This window comes from Pipistrellus kuhlii, unplaced genomic scaffold, assembly GCF_014108245.1.
Source record: "Pipistrellus kuhlii isolate mPipKuh1 unplaced genomic scaffold, mPipKuh1.p scaffold_m20_p_31, whole genome shotgun sequence".
NCBI lineage: Eukaryota > Metazoa > Chordata > Mammalia > Chiroptera > Vespertilionidae > Pipistrellus > Pipistrellus kuhlii.
Window position 1 is genome coordinate 1,208,194 of NW_023425531.1, and position 18,154 is coordinate 1,226,347.

At 36.1% G+C, this 18,154-nt stretch overlaps 1 protein-coding gene across 1 annotated transcript in view; it reads left to right on the forward strand.

Moving 5' to 3' along the window:
• LOC118731568 (phospholipid-transporting ATPase ABCA3-like) overlaps positions 1 to 18,154 on the forward strand; it is a 197,217-nt gene that overhangs the window by 51,642 nt on the left and 127,421 nt on the right. Inside the window, exons 7-8 of the mRNA XM_036460223.2 lie at positions 7,383 to 7,521; positions 10,739 to 10,837. Coding sequence (XP_036316116.2) covers positions 7,383 to 7,521; positions 10,739 to 10,837 — 238 coding nt within the window. The remainder of the gene's footprint in view (positions 1 to 7,382; positions 7,522 to 10,738; positions 10,838 to 18,154) is intronic.

Here is an 18,154-nt window from a genome sequence, read left to right on the forward strand (position 1 = left end):
GGTAGAAATGCCAAAACCTTTAAAGGATAGCTTGGAACAGAGTGTGATTTTTAAGGAGAGGGCTGCCTTTTGGCCTTTACTGGTTAACAGAATCAGAGGCTTCTCCCAAAACTGTGAGTTACATTCGTAGACTTACACTAGTATCAGAAAGTTCAGGAATTCCATAGCTTATTTTTGAATCTCTCTAAGAAATTCACAGAAATTAAAGATTCTATTGATACTTGAGGGTAGTGAATGTTAAATTAATTAAACAATGTGGCCATTAGACCGAGGTGGCTGTACTGTCATGGTGGCCTACATAAACAAATAGAAATCTATAAATTTGAAAATGCTTCAATGTTATGAAATTGAAACTTAAGGGCAATCAATGACAAATAGCCAGCGAGGCTTTAAATTATAGCCAGTCAGATAATTTCCTTTCTTTGATTTCACATTTTCTCTTATGAGCCCTCCCTTGTGCTCCTGTCAGTGCAGTGTTCTAATCACTTCCAGTTAGGTGCTGCATATTTGAATTGATTTTTTTGTTCAAATAAACTCTTAAAGTTAATATGCTCCAGCTTATATATTTTTTTTAATAAATTTTTATTGTTCATATTATTACAAATGTTCCTTTCCCCCCCTTCTCACCCCACCCTCTGCCCTTTCCCCACCCCCCATTGTCCTCATCCATAGGTGCACAGTTTATGTTCAGTCTCTTCCCACATCCCCCTCTCCTCTTTTCCCCAAGAATAAACAGTTCACTCCCCTTCCATACCTCTGATTCTATTATATTCAACAGTTAATATTGTTCCTCAGATTTTTTTTTTTTTTAGTTTCCTTGGTTTTTAGATTCACTTGTTGATAGTTACGTATTTGTTGTTCATAATTTTTATCTTTATTTACTTTCTCTTCTGAAAGAACCCCCTTCAGCAATTCATATAATTCTAGTTTGGTGGTGATGAACTCCTTTAGCTTTTTTTTTATTAGTGAAGCTCTTTATCTGACCTTCGAATCTGAGTGATAGCTTTGCTGGGTAGATTATCTTTGGCTGTAGGTTCTTGCTATTCATCACCTTGAATATTTCTTGCCATTCCCATCTGGCCTGCATGGTTTCTGTTGAGAAATCAGCTGACAATCGTATAGATGCTCCTTTATAGGTAACTACCTTCTTTGCTCTTGCTTCTTTTAATATTCTCTCTTTGTCTTTTGCTCTTGGAATCTTAATTATGATTTGTCTTGGTGTGGTCCTCTTTGGATTCCTTTTGTTTGGAGTTCTGTGCGCTTCCTGGACTTGTAAGTCTAATTCTTTCACCAGGTGGGGAAAGTTTTCTGTCACTATTTCTTTCACTATGTTTTTGATATCTTGCTCTCTCTCATCTTCTGGGACCCCCATAATTCTGATGTTGGTTTGCTTGAAGTTGTCCCAGAGGTTTCTTACATTATCTTCAACTTTCTGGATTCTCTGGCCTTCTTGCGTCTGTGGAGGAGTGTCTTCTGGCTCTTTATGTTCCAAATCTTTGACTTGATTCTTGCGATCTTCCATTCTGTTTTTAGGACTCCATAAAATATTTTTTATTTCAGACAATGTATTCTTTATTTCTTGTTGATCCCTTATTATTTCTAGTTGACCCCTTTTCATATCCTCATAGGTCTTGTTTATTTTATCGGCCTTTTCTAGGAGATTCTTGAACAACCTTATAAGTGTGGTTTTGAACTCTATATCCAGTCGCTTTTTGTCCTCCATTTCTTTCGTTTGTGATCTATTTGGTTTAGGCATTTTCGCAGGCAGCTTTCCTGAGGGGCGGGGTTTCAGGGTGGAGCCTACAGCCTTGGCTTCCATCAGCCTCGCCCTATGCGACTCCTGAGACTCAGGGTCCTTCAGTACTTGTTGCGAGCACCTCTGAGAGAAAGGTGCCCTCGATTTTCGCCTGCTGCCAAACTGTCTATGCTCTCCCCCAATGAGTCCGGTATTGGGGTTCAGTTCAGTTGGTAGTGGGATTGGAGGTGGCGTTCAGAGCAGTCTGGAGCCCCTGTCTCCTTCCCGTCAGGGCAATCCCACGGCACAGCCGGCCGGCCCTTCTCTGCGCGCAGTGTGCGCGCCTCCGGGACCTCCTTTGGCTGCTTCCCCGGAGTCCCGCCTTACAGCCCAGCTCCCTATGGATGAGCCTGGGTCCCCGGGGTCTGGCCTAGAATTGGGCTTCAGAGCAGTTGGAGCTGGGCCCAGCACAGTCGGAGCTTTTCTCTCCTTCCCGCTTGGGACCGCCAGCCAGGCACTCGGCCTCCCTCCTCTCTGTCTCTGTCCTCTCCGCGCGCGCCGCATGTCTCCGTACCTTGGGCTTTTACAGCTCCTCCGTGCTTCCTTCTGGTTTTCTCCTTGCTTCTTGTTGTAGAATTTCCAGTAAGTCGACTTTCCTGTAGTTCTGGGTAATGACCATTTTATATTTTAGTTGTATTTTGTTTAAATTGTTGTGTGCGGCTGCGGCTAGTTGCCTACCCGAGCAGCCATCTTGGATTCTCTTCCAGCTTATATTTTTAACTCATGTTTGAATTCCTCTACTAAGTCCAATACTGAGGCTTTTTAAGCACCAATAAATCTAGGGTAAGTGTTCATGTATGAGGATTTCCTACAGTTATTTTATCTTTTGTTTTCTGTTAGATCCAGGTCTGCATTGTTTCTTTTTAAATTAAATTTATTGGGGTAACATTAGTTAATGAGATTATATGTTTCAAGTGTACAATTCTTTGATATAGCATCTGTATATTGCATTACTTTTTTGTCTGTTGTTTTAGTTTGGTGTGGTGTTCTATAATTTTCCTCTTTTTTGAGTTATTTGTCTCTGTTTGGGATTTCATGTGGTTACCATTAGGTTTGTGAAAAAAAAAGATTCATATGTAAGTAGTCCTTTTTCTTCTGAATGCATCTGATCTCCATCTCCCTTTGCCAATTCAGACTTATCCCCTTTTCCCTTTACGTTTTTCTTGTCAGAGATTATACGTATGTATGCTCTGTGTACAGTAGCTTTTGTCTTCTCTCTTTTTTAAATAGTTTACCTCCTTGGACCCTTTTATGATATTTATATATTTAATAGCCTATTCTGAAGGAGTTTTAATATCCTTCTTCTATCTGCCTGTTGGTGATCTTAATCATAGTTTTGTGTCCTTTTTTTATTTGTTTCAAATAAAATAACCCCTTAAATATTTCCAGTAATGGAGGTCTTCTGGTAATAGATTCCCTCAGCTTCTGTATGTCTGGAAAAGTATTTCTTTCTCCTTCATATCTAAAAGATAACTTGCAGGATATATTATTGTTGGATGGTAATTTCTCACTTTCAGACTTTTATATATTTGATTCCACTCTTTACTAGCTTGCAAGGTTTCTACTGGGATTTCTTTTGTAGGTAATTGCCTCCTTTTTCCTGGCTGCCTTGAGAATTCATTCTTTGTCACTAATTTTTGACAGTTTGAATAGATGTGCCTTTTTGGGTTTAAAGAAAGCCTTTTTGGGTTGAGGCAATTAGATGTTCTGTTTGCTTCTTGTATTTGAAGATCTAGCTCTTTTCATAGGTTTTGAAAATTCTTGTCAATTATTTGTATGAGTAGACTTTCTGTTCCCTTCTCTCTCTCCCGCATCACCTCTGCTATACTTGGTATTCTGATATTACTCTTTCTGTTGAAGTCAGTTCTTGTAGAGTTTTGTGTTTGTTTGTTTGTTTACTCTTAAGTTTCTCTGTTTTTCCATATATGTCATTTCTAGATATATATTTTCAATGTCACTAATTCTTTCCTCTACCTGGTCAGCTCCATTTCCTAAGCTTGCCAGATCATTATTTATCTCTTTTATTGACTTCTTAATCTTTTAATAGCTAAGCTTTTGATAAACAAATAATTTATAGTCGCTTCTAATATTACTCACTAATTTATGAATTATTGATAAAATAGTATATAATAGTACTACTAGATATTTGGGGACATTCAGTTGCTTCTTACAGATGCTTAAGTTTAAATATGCTTAACCTGAGTTTTAAGATGGCAAGATAATTTAGAAGCTTATTATGTCATCATTGATGAGAAGTGAAAAACAATTTGTATATCATTTTGTAAACTAACCAAAAATAGTTTTGGTTCCCATAGCTAGTAAATAATGGATGTTGCCACATTCCCTTGCCTCGTTTTTAAAATGGAATAACAGTGCCTTCTCTACTATTATATTAGCCAGGTAAGTAAACCAAATTCTCAGCTAAGTGATTTATTCTTAAAACCTATTATTTGCTTATTTAAATCATTTTATTGTAATGGGGGTACAAGGGACGGGAGATGAGAGAGAGAGAGAGAGAGAGAGAGAGAGAGAGAGAGAGAGACTGACTTGTTGTTCCACTCATCCATGCACTGATTGGTTGCTTTTTTTTTCCTTTTAATTTAATAAATCTTCATTGTTCAGATTATTACAATAGTTTCTCCTTTTCCTCCCATAGCTCCCTCCCCTCCACCTTGTTCCTAGCACACCTTCTGCCCTTACCCCTACCCCCAATGTCCTCATCCATAGGTGTACGCTTTTTGTCCAGTCTCTTCCTGCACTCTCCCTACTCCTTTCCTTCTAATAATTATCAGTCCACTCCCTTTCTATGCCCCTGATTCTATCATATTCACCAATTTATTCTGTTCCTCAGATTTTTAATTCACTTGATTTTTAGGCTCACTTGTTGATAGATATGTATTTATTGTTCATAGTTTTTATCTTTACTTTTTTCTTCTTCCTATTCTTAAAGAATACCTTTCAGCATTTCATATAATATTGGTTTGGTGATGATGGACTCCTGTAGCTTTTTCTTATCTGTGAAGTTCTTTTTCTGACCTTCCAATCTGAATGATAACTTTGCTGGTTAGAGTAATCTTGGTTGTAGGTTCTTGCTATTCATCACTTCGAATATTTCTTGCCACTCCCTTCTGGCCTGCATAGTTTCTGTTGAGAAATCAGCTGACAATTGTATGAGTGCTCTCCTGTAGGTAATTAACTGTTTTTCTCTTGCTGCTTTTAATATTCTTTCTTTGTCTTTTGCTCTTGGCATTTTAATTATGATGTGTCTTGGTGTGGTCCTCTTTGGATTCCTCTTGTTTGGAGTTCTTTGCACTTTCTGGACTTGTAAGTCTTATTTCTTTCACCAGGTAGGGTAAGTTTTCTGTCATTATTTCTTCTAATAGGTTTTCATTATTTTGCTCTCTCTCTTCTTCTGGCACACCCATAATTTGGATGTTAATATGCATGAAATTGTCCCAGAGGCTCCTTACACTATATTCAACTTTTTGGATTCTTTTTGCTTTTCAGGTTGAGTGTCCTTTGCATCTTTGTATTCCAAATCTTTGGCTTAATTCTTGAATTTCTCTAGTCTGATGTTGGGTCTCTGTATAATTTTTTTTTTTTCAGTCAGTATGTGTTTAATTTCTAGTTGATCCTTTTTCATATCCTCAAGGGTCTGGCTAAACTTATCAGCCTTTTCTAGGAAATTCTTGAGAAACCTTATAACTGTGGTTTTGAATTCTATATCCAGTCGTTTGTTTTTTTCCTCTCCATTTCTTTTGTTTGTTATCTGTTTCCGTGTCTCGGTATTTTGGCTGCTTCCCTGAGTTGGTAGGATGGCTTTGGGTGCTAGGTTTCCTATATGGCCAGTGGGTCAGCCTCCCAGTCACCTGAGGAGACATTATTGGTGCACCCCTTTGTGGACTGCATGTACAGTCTTGTTGTAGTTAAGTCTTGATTATTGTTGGTATCAGTAGGAGGAATTGGCCTCCAGGCCAATTGACTATGTTTATCAGCTGTGTCTATGCCAGGAGACCTGTGCTGGAGACCGCCTTATAGGACCAGACTTACAAAATTGCAAAAGCCTCTGTGCTCAGCTTGGATGGGGTGGAGACTCAGGGCTGAGCAGACAGTCTTGGCTTCCTGACAGCCCTACCCTTGCATGTGTGCCTCCAAACTTCTGCCTTTCTCGGCTCCCCTGAGTTTCCACCTAACAGTCCAGATTCCCCCAGCCTCACCCTAAACTGGGGTTCAGTGCAGTCGGAACTGGGGTTCAGTGCAGTCAGGAGGTTTTGACTCCCTTCTGCTAGGGAAAGCCAGCGACAACCTTAGCAGTCAGTCTTCTCTGTGGTGCGCGCCTCCAGACCCCTGCCCACAGTGGTCTCCCCGAGCCTCCAAGTCTTCATGCTCCTTTCTCTCTACCTGACATTCCAGACTCCCCCATTATGAGCCTGGGTCGATGGGGTTTCACTCAGAACTGGGGTTCAGTGTAGTTGGAGGCTTCCTTCCCTCTCCTGCCAGAGAATGCCAGCCAGGCACTCAGCCGCCCTTCCTCTCTGTGCATGTGTCTCCATATCTCAGCTCTTTCCAGCTTCTCTGATTTTCTGTGAGCTTTTCTCTTTCCTTCTAGTTGTAGAATTTCCACTCAGCCAGCTTTCCTGTGGTTCTGGATGATGTCCACTGTCTTTTAGTTGCAGTTTTGAAATTGTTGTGCAAGGCAGCAATTTAGGTATTTATGCCACCATCTTGGTTTCTCCTCTGATTGGTTGATTCTTATATGTGCCCTGACCAGGGATGGAACCTGCAACCTTGGTGTATGTAGATAATGCTCTAACCAATTGAGCTGCCTGGCTAGGGCATTTTTAAAAATCTAAATAAGAAGTATAAATGTAAATGCAATGACCATTTGAAATGCATATACTTAAAAGCTATGATTTTTTTTCTCTAATTCCAGAAAATAATTTCTCTGTATATGTGAAGCACTAGTTAAGCACAAAAGTTTTCTGGTTTCTTTAAGGTTTCTAATAAAAATATTTTTTTTTAATTTAAGAACCTTTGTTCAACATTTCATACCTTCATTCTCTGCTTTATCTTTCTAACACAAAATACTATATTTTAATTTATTTATATTTATTATTATTTGTTCCCTTTGGCTAAAAAGTAGCTCTTGTGAGGACAGGAATTTTTATCTACATTTTAAACTACTGTATCCCCAGAGCCTAGTTAATGCCTGATACACAATTGACAACCTATGATAATAAATGAGTATTTATTAAGATTACAGTCTCAGTAGTTCTAAGTAGGCAAAAACAGGGGCCTTTCTTCACACAACTACTGAATCTGTTTATATACACTGTTATTATTATTATTTAAATTTTTATTTAAATTATAAAGGAAATTTCTAGTTATTCAACGTCTTGCTTTTTGGAGCAACATTTGGAAATTTTAAGTGTGAGCCTTCCCAGAGTCAAAACAAAATCTTTTGTGACATACCATGTCTCCTTCCTTTGGACCTAGGTAACCTGAACCATGGAAAGCCAAATTTGTTCTTACAAGATGAAAAGGTACAAAATTTCTTCATTTTGGTTTTCTAAATGATTTTTCTCAGGTGCTAAATGTCACATAATCATGGAGATTGAACCACATTGTGATGTCGAAAAGCTCTCTACAATGATTCAGTCTCATATACCACATGCCAACTTGGAAAAGTACTCTGAAGCTGAATTATCATTTGTCCTACCCAAAGAGTATATGGACAGGTATAAATTTAGGGAGTTCTATATGGGTGGTTTGGGTGACCAAAAATTATTTTTAATTTTCCAGGTTTAGCAAGTTTAGTAAGTAGTATTTTGTTAATGAACCAGTTAAGCTGTCATTTGCCAATTAGAGTTGAGAAGTTCACAGCTTAAGATTTCTTTCACTAATTCGGGGATTGCTTATTCAATTCACCTTCATTCAAAGCTCATTTGATGTTTTTCTTTCTTTTTTATTTAATTTATTTTATTTTTAATTACATTTAGTTAGGTGACATTGTTTATTATGATCATATAGGTGTAGATTTCTGTGTTACAAGATCTATATATTGCACTGTGTGCCCACCACCTAAAGTTCTGGCTTTTCTTTTTGAGAGAGGCTTGCCATTTATTTTCTATCGCTTCCTGGTGCTCACAAGAGTAATTCATTATAAGATGTTCATAATAAACAAATTTTATGTATGATAAGATCCAGGGAGACATTAAGATGAAATAAGAAAGTAGCTTCAATTGCAACTCTTGGAGTAAGATTAACAAGGACACTTGTTGGGTAATTATAATTCTTGAGGTGCTGAATAATGCTTTAAAAAAAGTTAGAGAAGCTGCTTAAATGTATCACATCTGTCCAATCCTATATCATATGTATACACATGGCATTGTCAGAAAGAATAATAAGTACACCATTAAGTATAAAATAAGAAATGTAAGGATTTAGAAACAGGTAATACTTTTATCTAAATACTCTGGATATGGAAGGAAAAAAGAAAAAGAATTCCTGAGAAATGAAGAACTAGCCACATTGTTTATTTTCAACACTTTAGATGTGGAGATTCTGGGCCATGGACAGTGGACCTAGTAAGCACAAAATGTAAATCGTGAAGTTAGGGGAAAATATATGAACTCAGAATGAAAGTAATTTTAAACCAAGTGTTGAAGGAGAAAAAACAACTTGAATAAACTGTCCATAGCCTGTTTGTTCTCAGTATTGTTCACTATAGTAAGAGAAGGATAAAACGACAAAGAGTTCTTGGTTATTTTCAAGACTTTGATAGCTTAATTGTTTATTTCTTTGGGCTGGGCACAATTCTAAATGTTTTCCAACTCTGTATTTACATAAAAACAAGGGAGAGATTTGTGGTTCAATCTCCATGATTGTCAATGCCTAAAAGACACAGATTACCAAAACTAACTCAAGAAGAATTTAATTTGAAAATATATTTATTACATTTAATTTGTACTATAAAACATCCCCCCAGAGAAAACTCCAGGACCAGATGACTTCTATTAAACATTTAAAGAAGAAAAAATAGCAATTCTAGAAAACGAGGGAAAAGGGAACATTTCCCAATTTGTTTTATAAGGCCAGTATTACCCTGGTACTAAAACCAGTCAAAGACATTACAAGAATATTATTACGAGTAGTATACAATAATCCTCAACAGAATATATGGACCCTTAAATATAGGTGAATAGGGATTCTATTGAGAAGACTCAAAAGGAAGGTAACAATGACCTTTTCAACCTAAAGCAGTGTTGATTTTTCCTGGTAAAACTATTCTTGGATTCCTTCATGTAACTGCACTACAATTAGCAAAACCTTCATACAATTTACCTATTTGATTAAATCTCTCCAGTGCCCAGCTACTGTTTCACTAATTCTATTTTCTTATGGTTCATACTTCCTGTACTTTGTGAACTTTTTCATTTGATGTAGGAATCACATGTGAATAAATTAAATTTTATTAACACTTCTAAAAATAAATTTATAATTTTAGAAGAATAAAAGAATATATACCAAAGACAAAGTTGCAGTATAGAGAAATTGCTAAGTAAAAATATCTTTTTTTTATTTGTTTCACAATAAGCATTACAGTGAAGAATAATCTAAACATCTTTCCATGGCTAACTATAAATTATTACTGAACAAAACAATACTGAAAATAATTTTTAAAAAACAGCCTAAAACTTGAAAATGGGCAAAGGACTTGAATAGACATTCCTCCAAAGTTGTACAGATTGCCAATAAGCACATGAGATGTTCAACATCACTATTCATTAGGGAAAAGCAAATTAAAAAACAAATACAAAAATAGCAAAGGTTGGTAAGGATGTGGAGAAATGGGATTTAAATCAGTGTATCTGCTGTGGAGAATGGTATGGAGGTTCCTCAAAAAGTTAAACATAGAACTACTAAATGACCCAGCAATCCCTCTTCCAGGTATATACCCAAAGTAATTGAAAACAGAAATTCTAACAGATATTTCTACACCAATGCTCATTATTCACCAAATCCAAAAGGTGGAAACAACCCAAACAACCACTGAATTAATGGGTAAGCAGCATGTATACCCATACAATGAGTATTTTTCATTCTTAAATACTCTGACACATGCTTCAACATTTACAAACCTGGAAAGGATTATGCTAAATGAAATAAGCCAGACACAAAAGGACAGATATCGTGTGATCCCAGCTTACATGCAGCACACAGAACAGACCAACCCACTGAGACAGAAAGTGGAAGTGAAGCTGAGGGAAGGAAGGAATAGTGAATTAATTATTGTGTAATGGGTGTAGTTTTAGTTTGGGATTGTGAAAAAGTTCTGGAAGTTGGGGGTGATGATTTACATCATTGAGAATGTGCTTAATGATGCTTCAATTATACACTTAAAATAATGAAATGGTAAATTTTATGTTTCATATCTATTACCTCAGTAAAATAATTTAAGAAAACAGTAGGAACATTCAAGTGTTTAATTCTATGATACATCATCTGTCTTTCTCATGGTGTTCCTATCACCCGAAGCCCATCTTCTTTCATCGCCATATATTTGACCCACTTCACTGCCCTCCTAGTCCCCTTCCCTCTGGTAACCACCATACTGGTGTCTGTGTCTATGAGTTTCTGTTCATGTATTTATCTTGTTTGCTCATTTGTTGCTTTCAATTTTGTATTTTACGTATGAGTGGAATCATGTTCTTATCTTTTACCTGATTTATTTCCCTTAGAATGATATTTTCAAGGTCTCTCTCTCAAATCAATAAATTTTAAAAATGTGTAAAAGATCCATCCATATTGTTATAGATGCCAGTATTTTATCTTTTGTTATGGCTCAGTAGTATTCCATTATATGTATTTTTTTAAATATTTTATTTACTAGAAAATAAAATGTATCTAGACTAGTGCTTTTTCCTTTCTCCTTGCCTCCAGATTTGAAGATCTGTTTAATGATCTGAAAGAGAATCAGAGTGTGCTGGGAATTATCAACTTTGATGCTTCAATTGCTACCATGAAAGAAGTCTTTCATATGTGAGTAATAATGACCTTAAAAAATTCCCACCACTATCATACACCATTTTGAAGGCAAACTTCACCCTATTTGCATTGGACTAAATTAATTACAGTTATGTATTTTTGAAAATGTTAATATTTATGCTAATGTATTTTTGTATTTTCATCTAAGAATGTGTAAAGATTTTGAACTTGAGCCTTGATTCATATGTCTTATTATGTTAGTCAAGAAAAAAACAATTAAAATTGGTGTTATCATAGGAAAAGTTAGAGTTCTAACTTGGATTCTGAACTAGAAATGACTTTAAAATTTTGACCTAACCATGTTTCCATGATTTATTTAATTTGTACATTATTTTGTTTTATTGACAGTGTTACAGATATCCCCTGATTTCTCCCCCCTTACCACCCTCTTCCCATCAACTAGCCAACTCCAGCCTTCAACACACAATTGTCTGTGTCCATGGGTTATGCATACATGCATATATGCATACAAGTTCTTTGATCTCTTTCCACTCCTCCACCCCCATCTTCCCTCTGAGATTAGACAGTATATTCCGTGTTTCCATGCCTCTGGAGCTATTTTGTTCACCAGATTCCACTTACAAGTGAGATAATATAATATTTATTTGTCTTTCTCTAACTGGCTTATTTCACTCAGTGTAACACTCTCCGGGTCCCTCCATGATGTCTCAAGGGGTAATAAATACTTATTTTTTACAGCTGTGTAGGATTCCGTGGTGTAAATGTATCACCACTCAACTACTGATGGGTCCCTGGGCTGTTTCCAGATCTTAGCTATAGTAAACAATGCTGTTATGAACATAGGGGTGCATACATTCTTTCTGATTGGTGTTTTGGGATATTCTTAGGATATGTTCCTAGAAGTGCTATCACTGGGTCAAACAATAGTTTCATTTTTGTTTACAATGTTATAGTTGTCTCCCATTCACCTCCTTTACCAACCTCTACCCAGCCCAGGCCCAACTCCCAGGTCTTCACCACCCTATTCCCTGTGTCCATGGGCAATGAATATCAGTACATAAGTTTTTTTGTTTAATTTCTCCTCATCTCCTCACCCCCACATTGTGATATGTCTGTCTGTTTCATGCCTTATATGCTTCAAGTCTTATTTTGTTGATCAATATTTTAAAAAATTAAAAATGGAACTTTTGTTTGACCCAGCAAATCCACTTCTGGAAAAATATCCTAAAAACCCCAAAACACCAATCAGAAAGAATATAAGCACTGCTATGTTTATAGCAGCTTCATTTACAGTAGCTAAGGTTGGGAAGCAGTCAAAGTGCCCAGTAGTGAATGAATGGAAAGTTCCTTTTTTTTTTTTTTTTTTTTTTTTTTTTGAGGAAACTCCATACTGTTTTCCACAGTAGCTGCACCAATCTGCATTCCCACCAGCAGTGTACTAGGGTTCCCTTTTCTCAACATCCTCTCCAGCACTTGTTGTTTGTTGATTTATTGATGGTAGCCATTCTGGCAGGTGTAAGGTGAGGGAAGAGTGTTTCACTTAGCGTAATACTCTCCAGGGCCCTCCATGTTGTTGCAAAGGGTAAGAGATCCTTATTTTTTACTGCTGCATAGTATTCCATGGTATAAATGTAATACAGCTTTTTATCTACTCATCTACTGGTGGGAAGTTGGGCGTTTCCAAATCTTAGCTACTGTACATAATGCTGCAATGAACATATAGGAATGCATACATTCTTTCTCATTGGTGCTTCAAGTTTCTTAGGATATATTCGTGGAAGTGGCTTTGCTGGGTCAAATGGGAGTTCTGCATTTAATTTTTTGAGGAAACTCCATACTGTCTTCCACAGTGGCTGCACCAGTCTGAATTCCCACCAGCAGTCCACCTGGGTTCCCTTTCCTCCACATCATCTCCAGCACTTGCTATGTGTTGCTTTATTGAAGGTACCCATTCTGGCAGGTATAAGATGACACTTTGTTGTATTTTTCAATGTGCATCTCTCATGATTAGTGACATTGAGCATTTTTTTTTCATATGTTTGTTGGCCATTTGTATGTTCTCTTTGGAGAAGTATCTATTCCAGTCCTTTCCCCATTTTTAATTTTTTTAAATTTTTATTTATTATTAAGATTTATATATGTCTCCTTTTCCCCCAATTGACCCCCATACAACCATTCCAGGACCAGCTCCCACTGCCCCAGTGTCTGTGTCAATTGGTTATGCTAGTATGCATGCTTACAAGTACTTTGGTTGCTCTCTAACCTTTTCTCCACCTCCCCTACCATTTGTCTCTGGTTCTATTTTTGTTCATTACATTATATTGATCATTATATCTCACATATGAGTGAAATCATGTGATATTTATCTGTGTTTAACTGGCTTATTTCACTTAGCATAATGCTCTCTAGTTCCATCCATGCTGTTGTAAATGGTAAGAATTCCTTCCTTTTTACAGCAGCATAGTATCTCATTGTATAGTTGTACCACATCTGCTGATGGACACTTAGGCTGTTTCCAAATCTCAGCTATTGTAAATTGTGCTGCTATGAACATAGGGGTGCATATTTCCTTTCTGATTGGTGTTTCTCATTTCTTGGGATATAGTTCTAGAAGTGGTATTACTGGGTCAAAGAGCAGTTCTATTTTTAACTTTTTGAGAAAACTCCATACTGTTCTCCACAGTGGCTGCACCAGTCTGCATTCCCACCAGCAGTGCAGAGGGTTCCTTTTTCTCCACATCTTCACCAGCACTTGTTGTTTATTGATTTGTTGATGATAGCCATTCTGACAGGTACCTCATTATTGTTTTGATTTGCATCTCTTGGATGATCAGTGACTTTGAGCATGTTTTCATATGTATCTTGGCCTTCTGTATGTCATCTTTCAAGAAGTGACTATTTAGGTCTTTTGCTCATTTTTTTATTGGATTGTTTATCTTCCTTTTGTTAAGTTGTATGAGTTCTCTATAAATTTTGAAGATTAAACCCTTATCTGAAATAGCATTGACAAATATGTTCTCCCATGCAGTGGGCTTTCTTGTTGTTTTGTTGATAAGTTATTTTGCTGTGTAGAAACTTTTTGTTTTGATGTAGTCCCATTTATTTATTTTCTCCTTAGTCTCCATTGCTCCAGGAACTATATTGGTAAAGATATTGCTATGACGTATATCTACTGTTTTGCTACCTATGGAGTCTTGTAGGATTTTTATGGTTTCTCGTCTTTATTTTTATTTATGGTGTAAATTGGTGATTTAGTTTCAAATTTTTGCATGTTTCTGACCATATTTCCTAGCACCGTTTATTGAAGAGACTGTCTTGATTCAATTATATGCTCTTGCCTCCTTTGTCAAATATTAATTGAGCAAATGGCTTGGGTCAATTTCTGGGTTCTCTGTTCTGTTCTATTCCATTGGTCTATATGCCTGTTCATGTGCCAGTACCAGGCAGTTTTGAGAACCGTGGCTTGGTAATATAGCTTGATATCTGGTATTGTGATCCCTCTAACTTTGTTCTTTTTTCTCAGGACTGCTACAGCTATTGGAGGTCTTTTTTTATTCCATATAAATTTTGGAGAGTTTGTTGCAGTTCTTTGAAATATGCCATTGGAATTTTAATGGGGATTGCATTGAATCTGTAAATTGTTTTGGGTATTCTGGAGATTTTAATGATGTTGATTCTACCAATCCACGAACTTGGTATATTCTTTCATTTGTTTATATCTTCCTCTGTATCCTTTATTTAATCTCCTGTAGTTTTGCGAGTACAGGTCTTTTACCTCCTTAGTTAAGTTTATTCCTAGGTATCTTAATTTTGTTAAGACAATGATAAATTGGATTTTTTTTTTTTGGGTTTTTTGCTTATTTGTTTCCCTTTCTGTGAGTTCATTATTAGTGTATAAAAGGGCCATAGATTTGGAGTGTTAATTTTGTATCCTGCTACATTGCTGAATCCATTTATTACAGTGGTTCTCAACCTTCCTAATGTGTGATCCTTTAATACAGTTCTTCATGTTGTGGTGACCCCCAACCATAAAATTATTTTTGTTGATACTTCATAATTGTAATTTTGCTACTACTGTTATGAATTGTAATGTAAATATCTGTGTTTTTCTGTGGTCTCAGTTCTCAATCTGTGGGTCACAACCCCTTTCACAGGGGTCGCCTAAGACCATCAGAAAACACAGATATTTACATTACAATTGATAACAGTAGCAAAATTATAGTTATGAAGTAGCAACAAAAATAGTTTTATAGTTGGGGTCACCATAATATGAGGAACTGTATTAAAGAATCATGGCATTAGGAAGGTTGAGAGCCACTGATTTATTAGTTCTAGTAGTATCATGTCATCTGTGAATAAGGACAGTTTTACTCATTTTTTTCTGATATGAATGCCTTTTATTACTTCTTGTCCGATCGCTATGGCTAGTACTTCCAGTATTATGTTGAACAGAAGTAGTGAGAGTGGGCAGCCCTATCTTTTCCGGTTCTTAGAGAGAATGAGTTTAGTTTTTGCCCATTGAGTATGATGTTAGCTGTGGGATTTTCATATAAGGCTTTTAATATGTTGAGGTATGATCCCTCTTTTCCCATTTTGCTGAAAGTTTTTATCAAGAAGGGGGTAAGAAGGAGAGATCAATCAAAGAACTTGTATGCATGCATATAAGCATAAGGGATGGATGCAGATAACGGGGTGAGGGTGAGGGCAGGACTTGGAGGGATGAGGAGACAATAAGGGGATAAAGACACATTTGTAATACCTTAATCAATAAAAAAATTTTAAAAGAAAGGCTGTTTGATTTTGTCAATGCTTTTTTCTGCATCAATTGATATGATTATGTAATTTTTGTTTATATGATGATATCATGTTTGTTGATTTTCAGATATTGTACCATCCTTGCATTCCCACTTCATCATAGTGTATGACCTTTCTAATGTACTGCTGGATTCAATTTGCTAGAATTAGGTTGATAATTTTAGCATCTATGTTCTTCAAGGATATTGGCCTGTAGTTCTCGTTAATTGTGGTGTCTTTAACTGATTTTAGAATTAGGGTAATGCTGGCTTCATAGAAAGAACTTAGAAGTGTGCCTTCCTCTTAAATTTTTTTGTAATAGATTGAGGAGGATAGGTTTTAGTTCTTTGAATGCTTGGTAGAACTTCCTGTAAAGGCATCCGGACCAGGGCTTTTGTTTGCTGGAAGATTTTTTATCACTGTTTCAGTTTTTTTTGTTTGTTTGTTTGTTTTTTTTTGTGCTTATTGGCCTATTCAGGTTTTGTGTGTTTTTTAATTACATATGTATCCTTATTCCCCCATTACCCCTCAACCTTCCCCCACCATCATCCCTTACCCTCCTGTTGTCTGTGTCCATTGATTAGGCTTATATGCATGCACATAATTCCTTTGATTGATCTCTACCCCTTACCCCCACCATCCCCTACCTTCCCTGATGTTTGATGTTCTGATAGATGTTTCTAGGGTTTTTTATTCTTCCTGATTTAGTATTGGGAGCTTGTATTTTTTATTAATATGTCCATTTCATCTAGGTTGTCCATTTTGCTGTGATAGAGTTGTTATTTTTTTCATAATCATTTGTATTTCTGTTGGATCGATTTTTACTTCATCTCTTTCATTTCTCATTTGGCTTATATGGGTTGTCTCTTTTTGCTTTTTTGCTAAGCCTGCATAAAGGTTCATCAATCTTGTTTATCCTTTAAAAGAACCAGCTGTTGTTGATCTTTGTTTTTTGGGTGTTTTTTTTTTTTTTTTTTTTTTTTTTTTTTTTTTTTTTTTTTTTTTTTTTTTTTTTTTTTTTGTTTTTTTTTTTTTTTTTTTTTTTTTTTTTTTTTTTTTGTCGCTATGTCATTTATTTCTGCTCTGATATGTATTATTTCCTTCCTTCTGCTTATGCTGGGCTTTTTCTATTGCTCTCTCTATAACTATTTGAGTTGTAGTGTTAGATAATTTATTACCATTTTTTTCTTGTTTTTTTGTTTTTTTGGGGGGGGGTTTTTTGTGGTAGGCCTATAAACTTCCCTCTCAAGACTATTTAAATGTGTCTCTTAAATTTTGTATTATTGTGTTTTCATTGTCATTTGTTATCATGATGCTTTTTATTTCTTCATTGATCTCCTTGATAACTCAATCATTGTTTAATAGCATGCTATTTAGCCTCCAGTTATTTGATTTTTTTTCATTGTTTTTATTGTGATTGATTTCTAATTTTATGCCATTGTGATCTAAGAAGATGCTTGATATGATTTCTATCTTCTTAATTTGAAGAGACTTTGTTTGTGCCACAATATGTAGTCTATCTTTGGAAATGCCCCATGTACACTTGAAAAGAATGTATATTCCATGGCTTTTGGGTGAAATGTTCTGAGGATGTCAATTAATTTCGTCTGATCTAGTGAATTATTTAGGATTGATGTTTCTTTGGTGATTTTTTGTTTAGAGGATTTACCCAGTGGTATTAGTGGGGTATTGAAGTCCCCTACCATGATTGTATTGCTGTCAATCTCTCTCTTAATATACTCCAGAACTATGTTTGTTTGTTTGTTTGTTTGTTTGTTTGTTTAAGTATTTGGGTACTCCTGCATTGGGTGCATGTATGTTTACCAGAGATATATCTTCTTGTTGGAATGCTCCCTTTACTATTATGAAGTGGCCTTTGAGTTCTAAGTCAGATATAAATATTGCTACCCCAACTATTTTTTCATTTCCATTTGCCTGAAAAACTTTTCCATCCCTTCACCATCAGTCTGTGTGAGTCCTTTGTTCTAAGATGTGTTTCCTGTAGAGAGCAGATATATTGGTCATGTTCCTTATCCATTCAGCTACCCTAGGTCTTTTGATCGGGGCATTTAATCCACTTATATTTAAAGTTATTATTGGTAAATACTTGTTTGTTATCATTTTTATTCTTTAAGCCTATATTCCTTCATCCATTCCCTTTTCTTCTTTATTGCATTGCTGCTTTGGTGGCAATAAACTCACTTAGTCTTTTTTTATCTATGAAGCTCCTGATTTCACCCTCAACTTTGATTGATAGCCCTGCTGGGCACAGTATTCTTGGATTCAGCCCCTTGCTTTGCATGACTTTATATATTTCATTCCATATCTTTCTGTCTAGATGTGTTTCTGTTGAGAAATATTTTGATATTCTGATGGGAGATTCTTTGTAGATAACCTTCTGTCTCTCTCTGGCAGCCTTTAAGATTCTTACTTTGTCATTGGTGTTTGCCAGTTTAATTATAATGTATCTCAGTTTAGGTCTTTTGCGGTTCATCTTGTTTGGGACTCTGTGAGCTTCTTGGACTTGTAGGAGTTTTGTTTTTTTGTGTGTGTGTT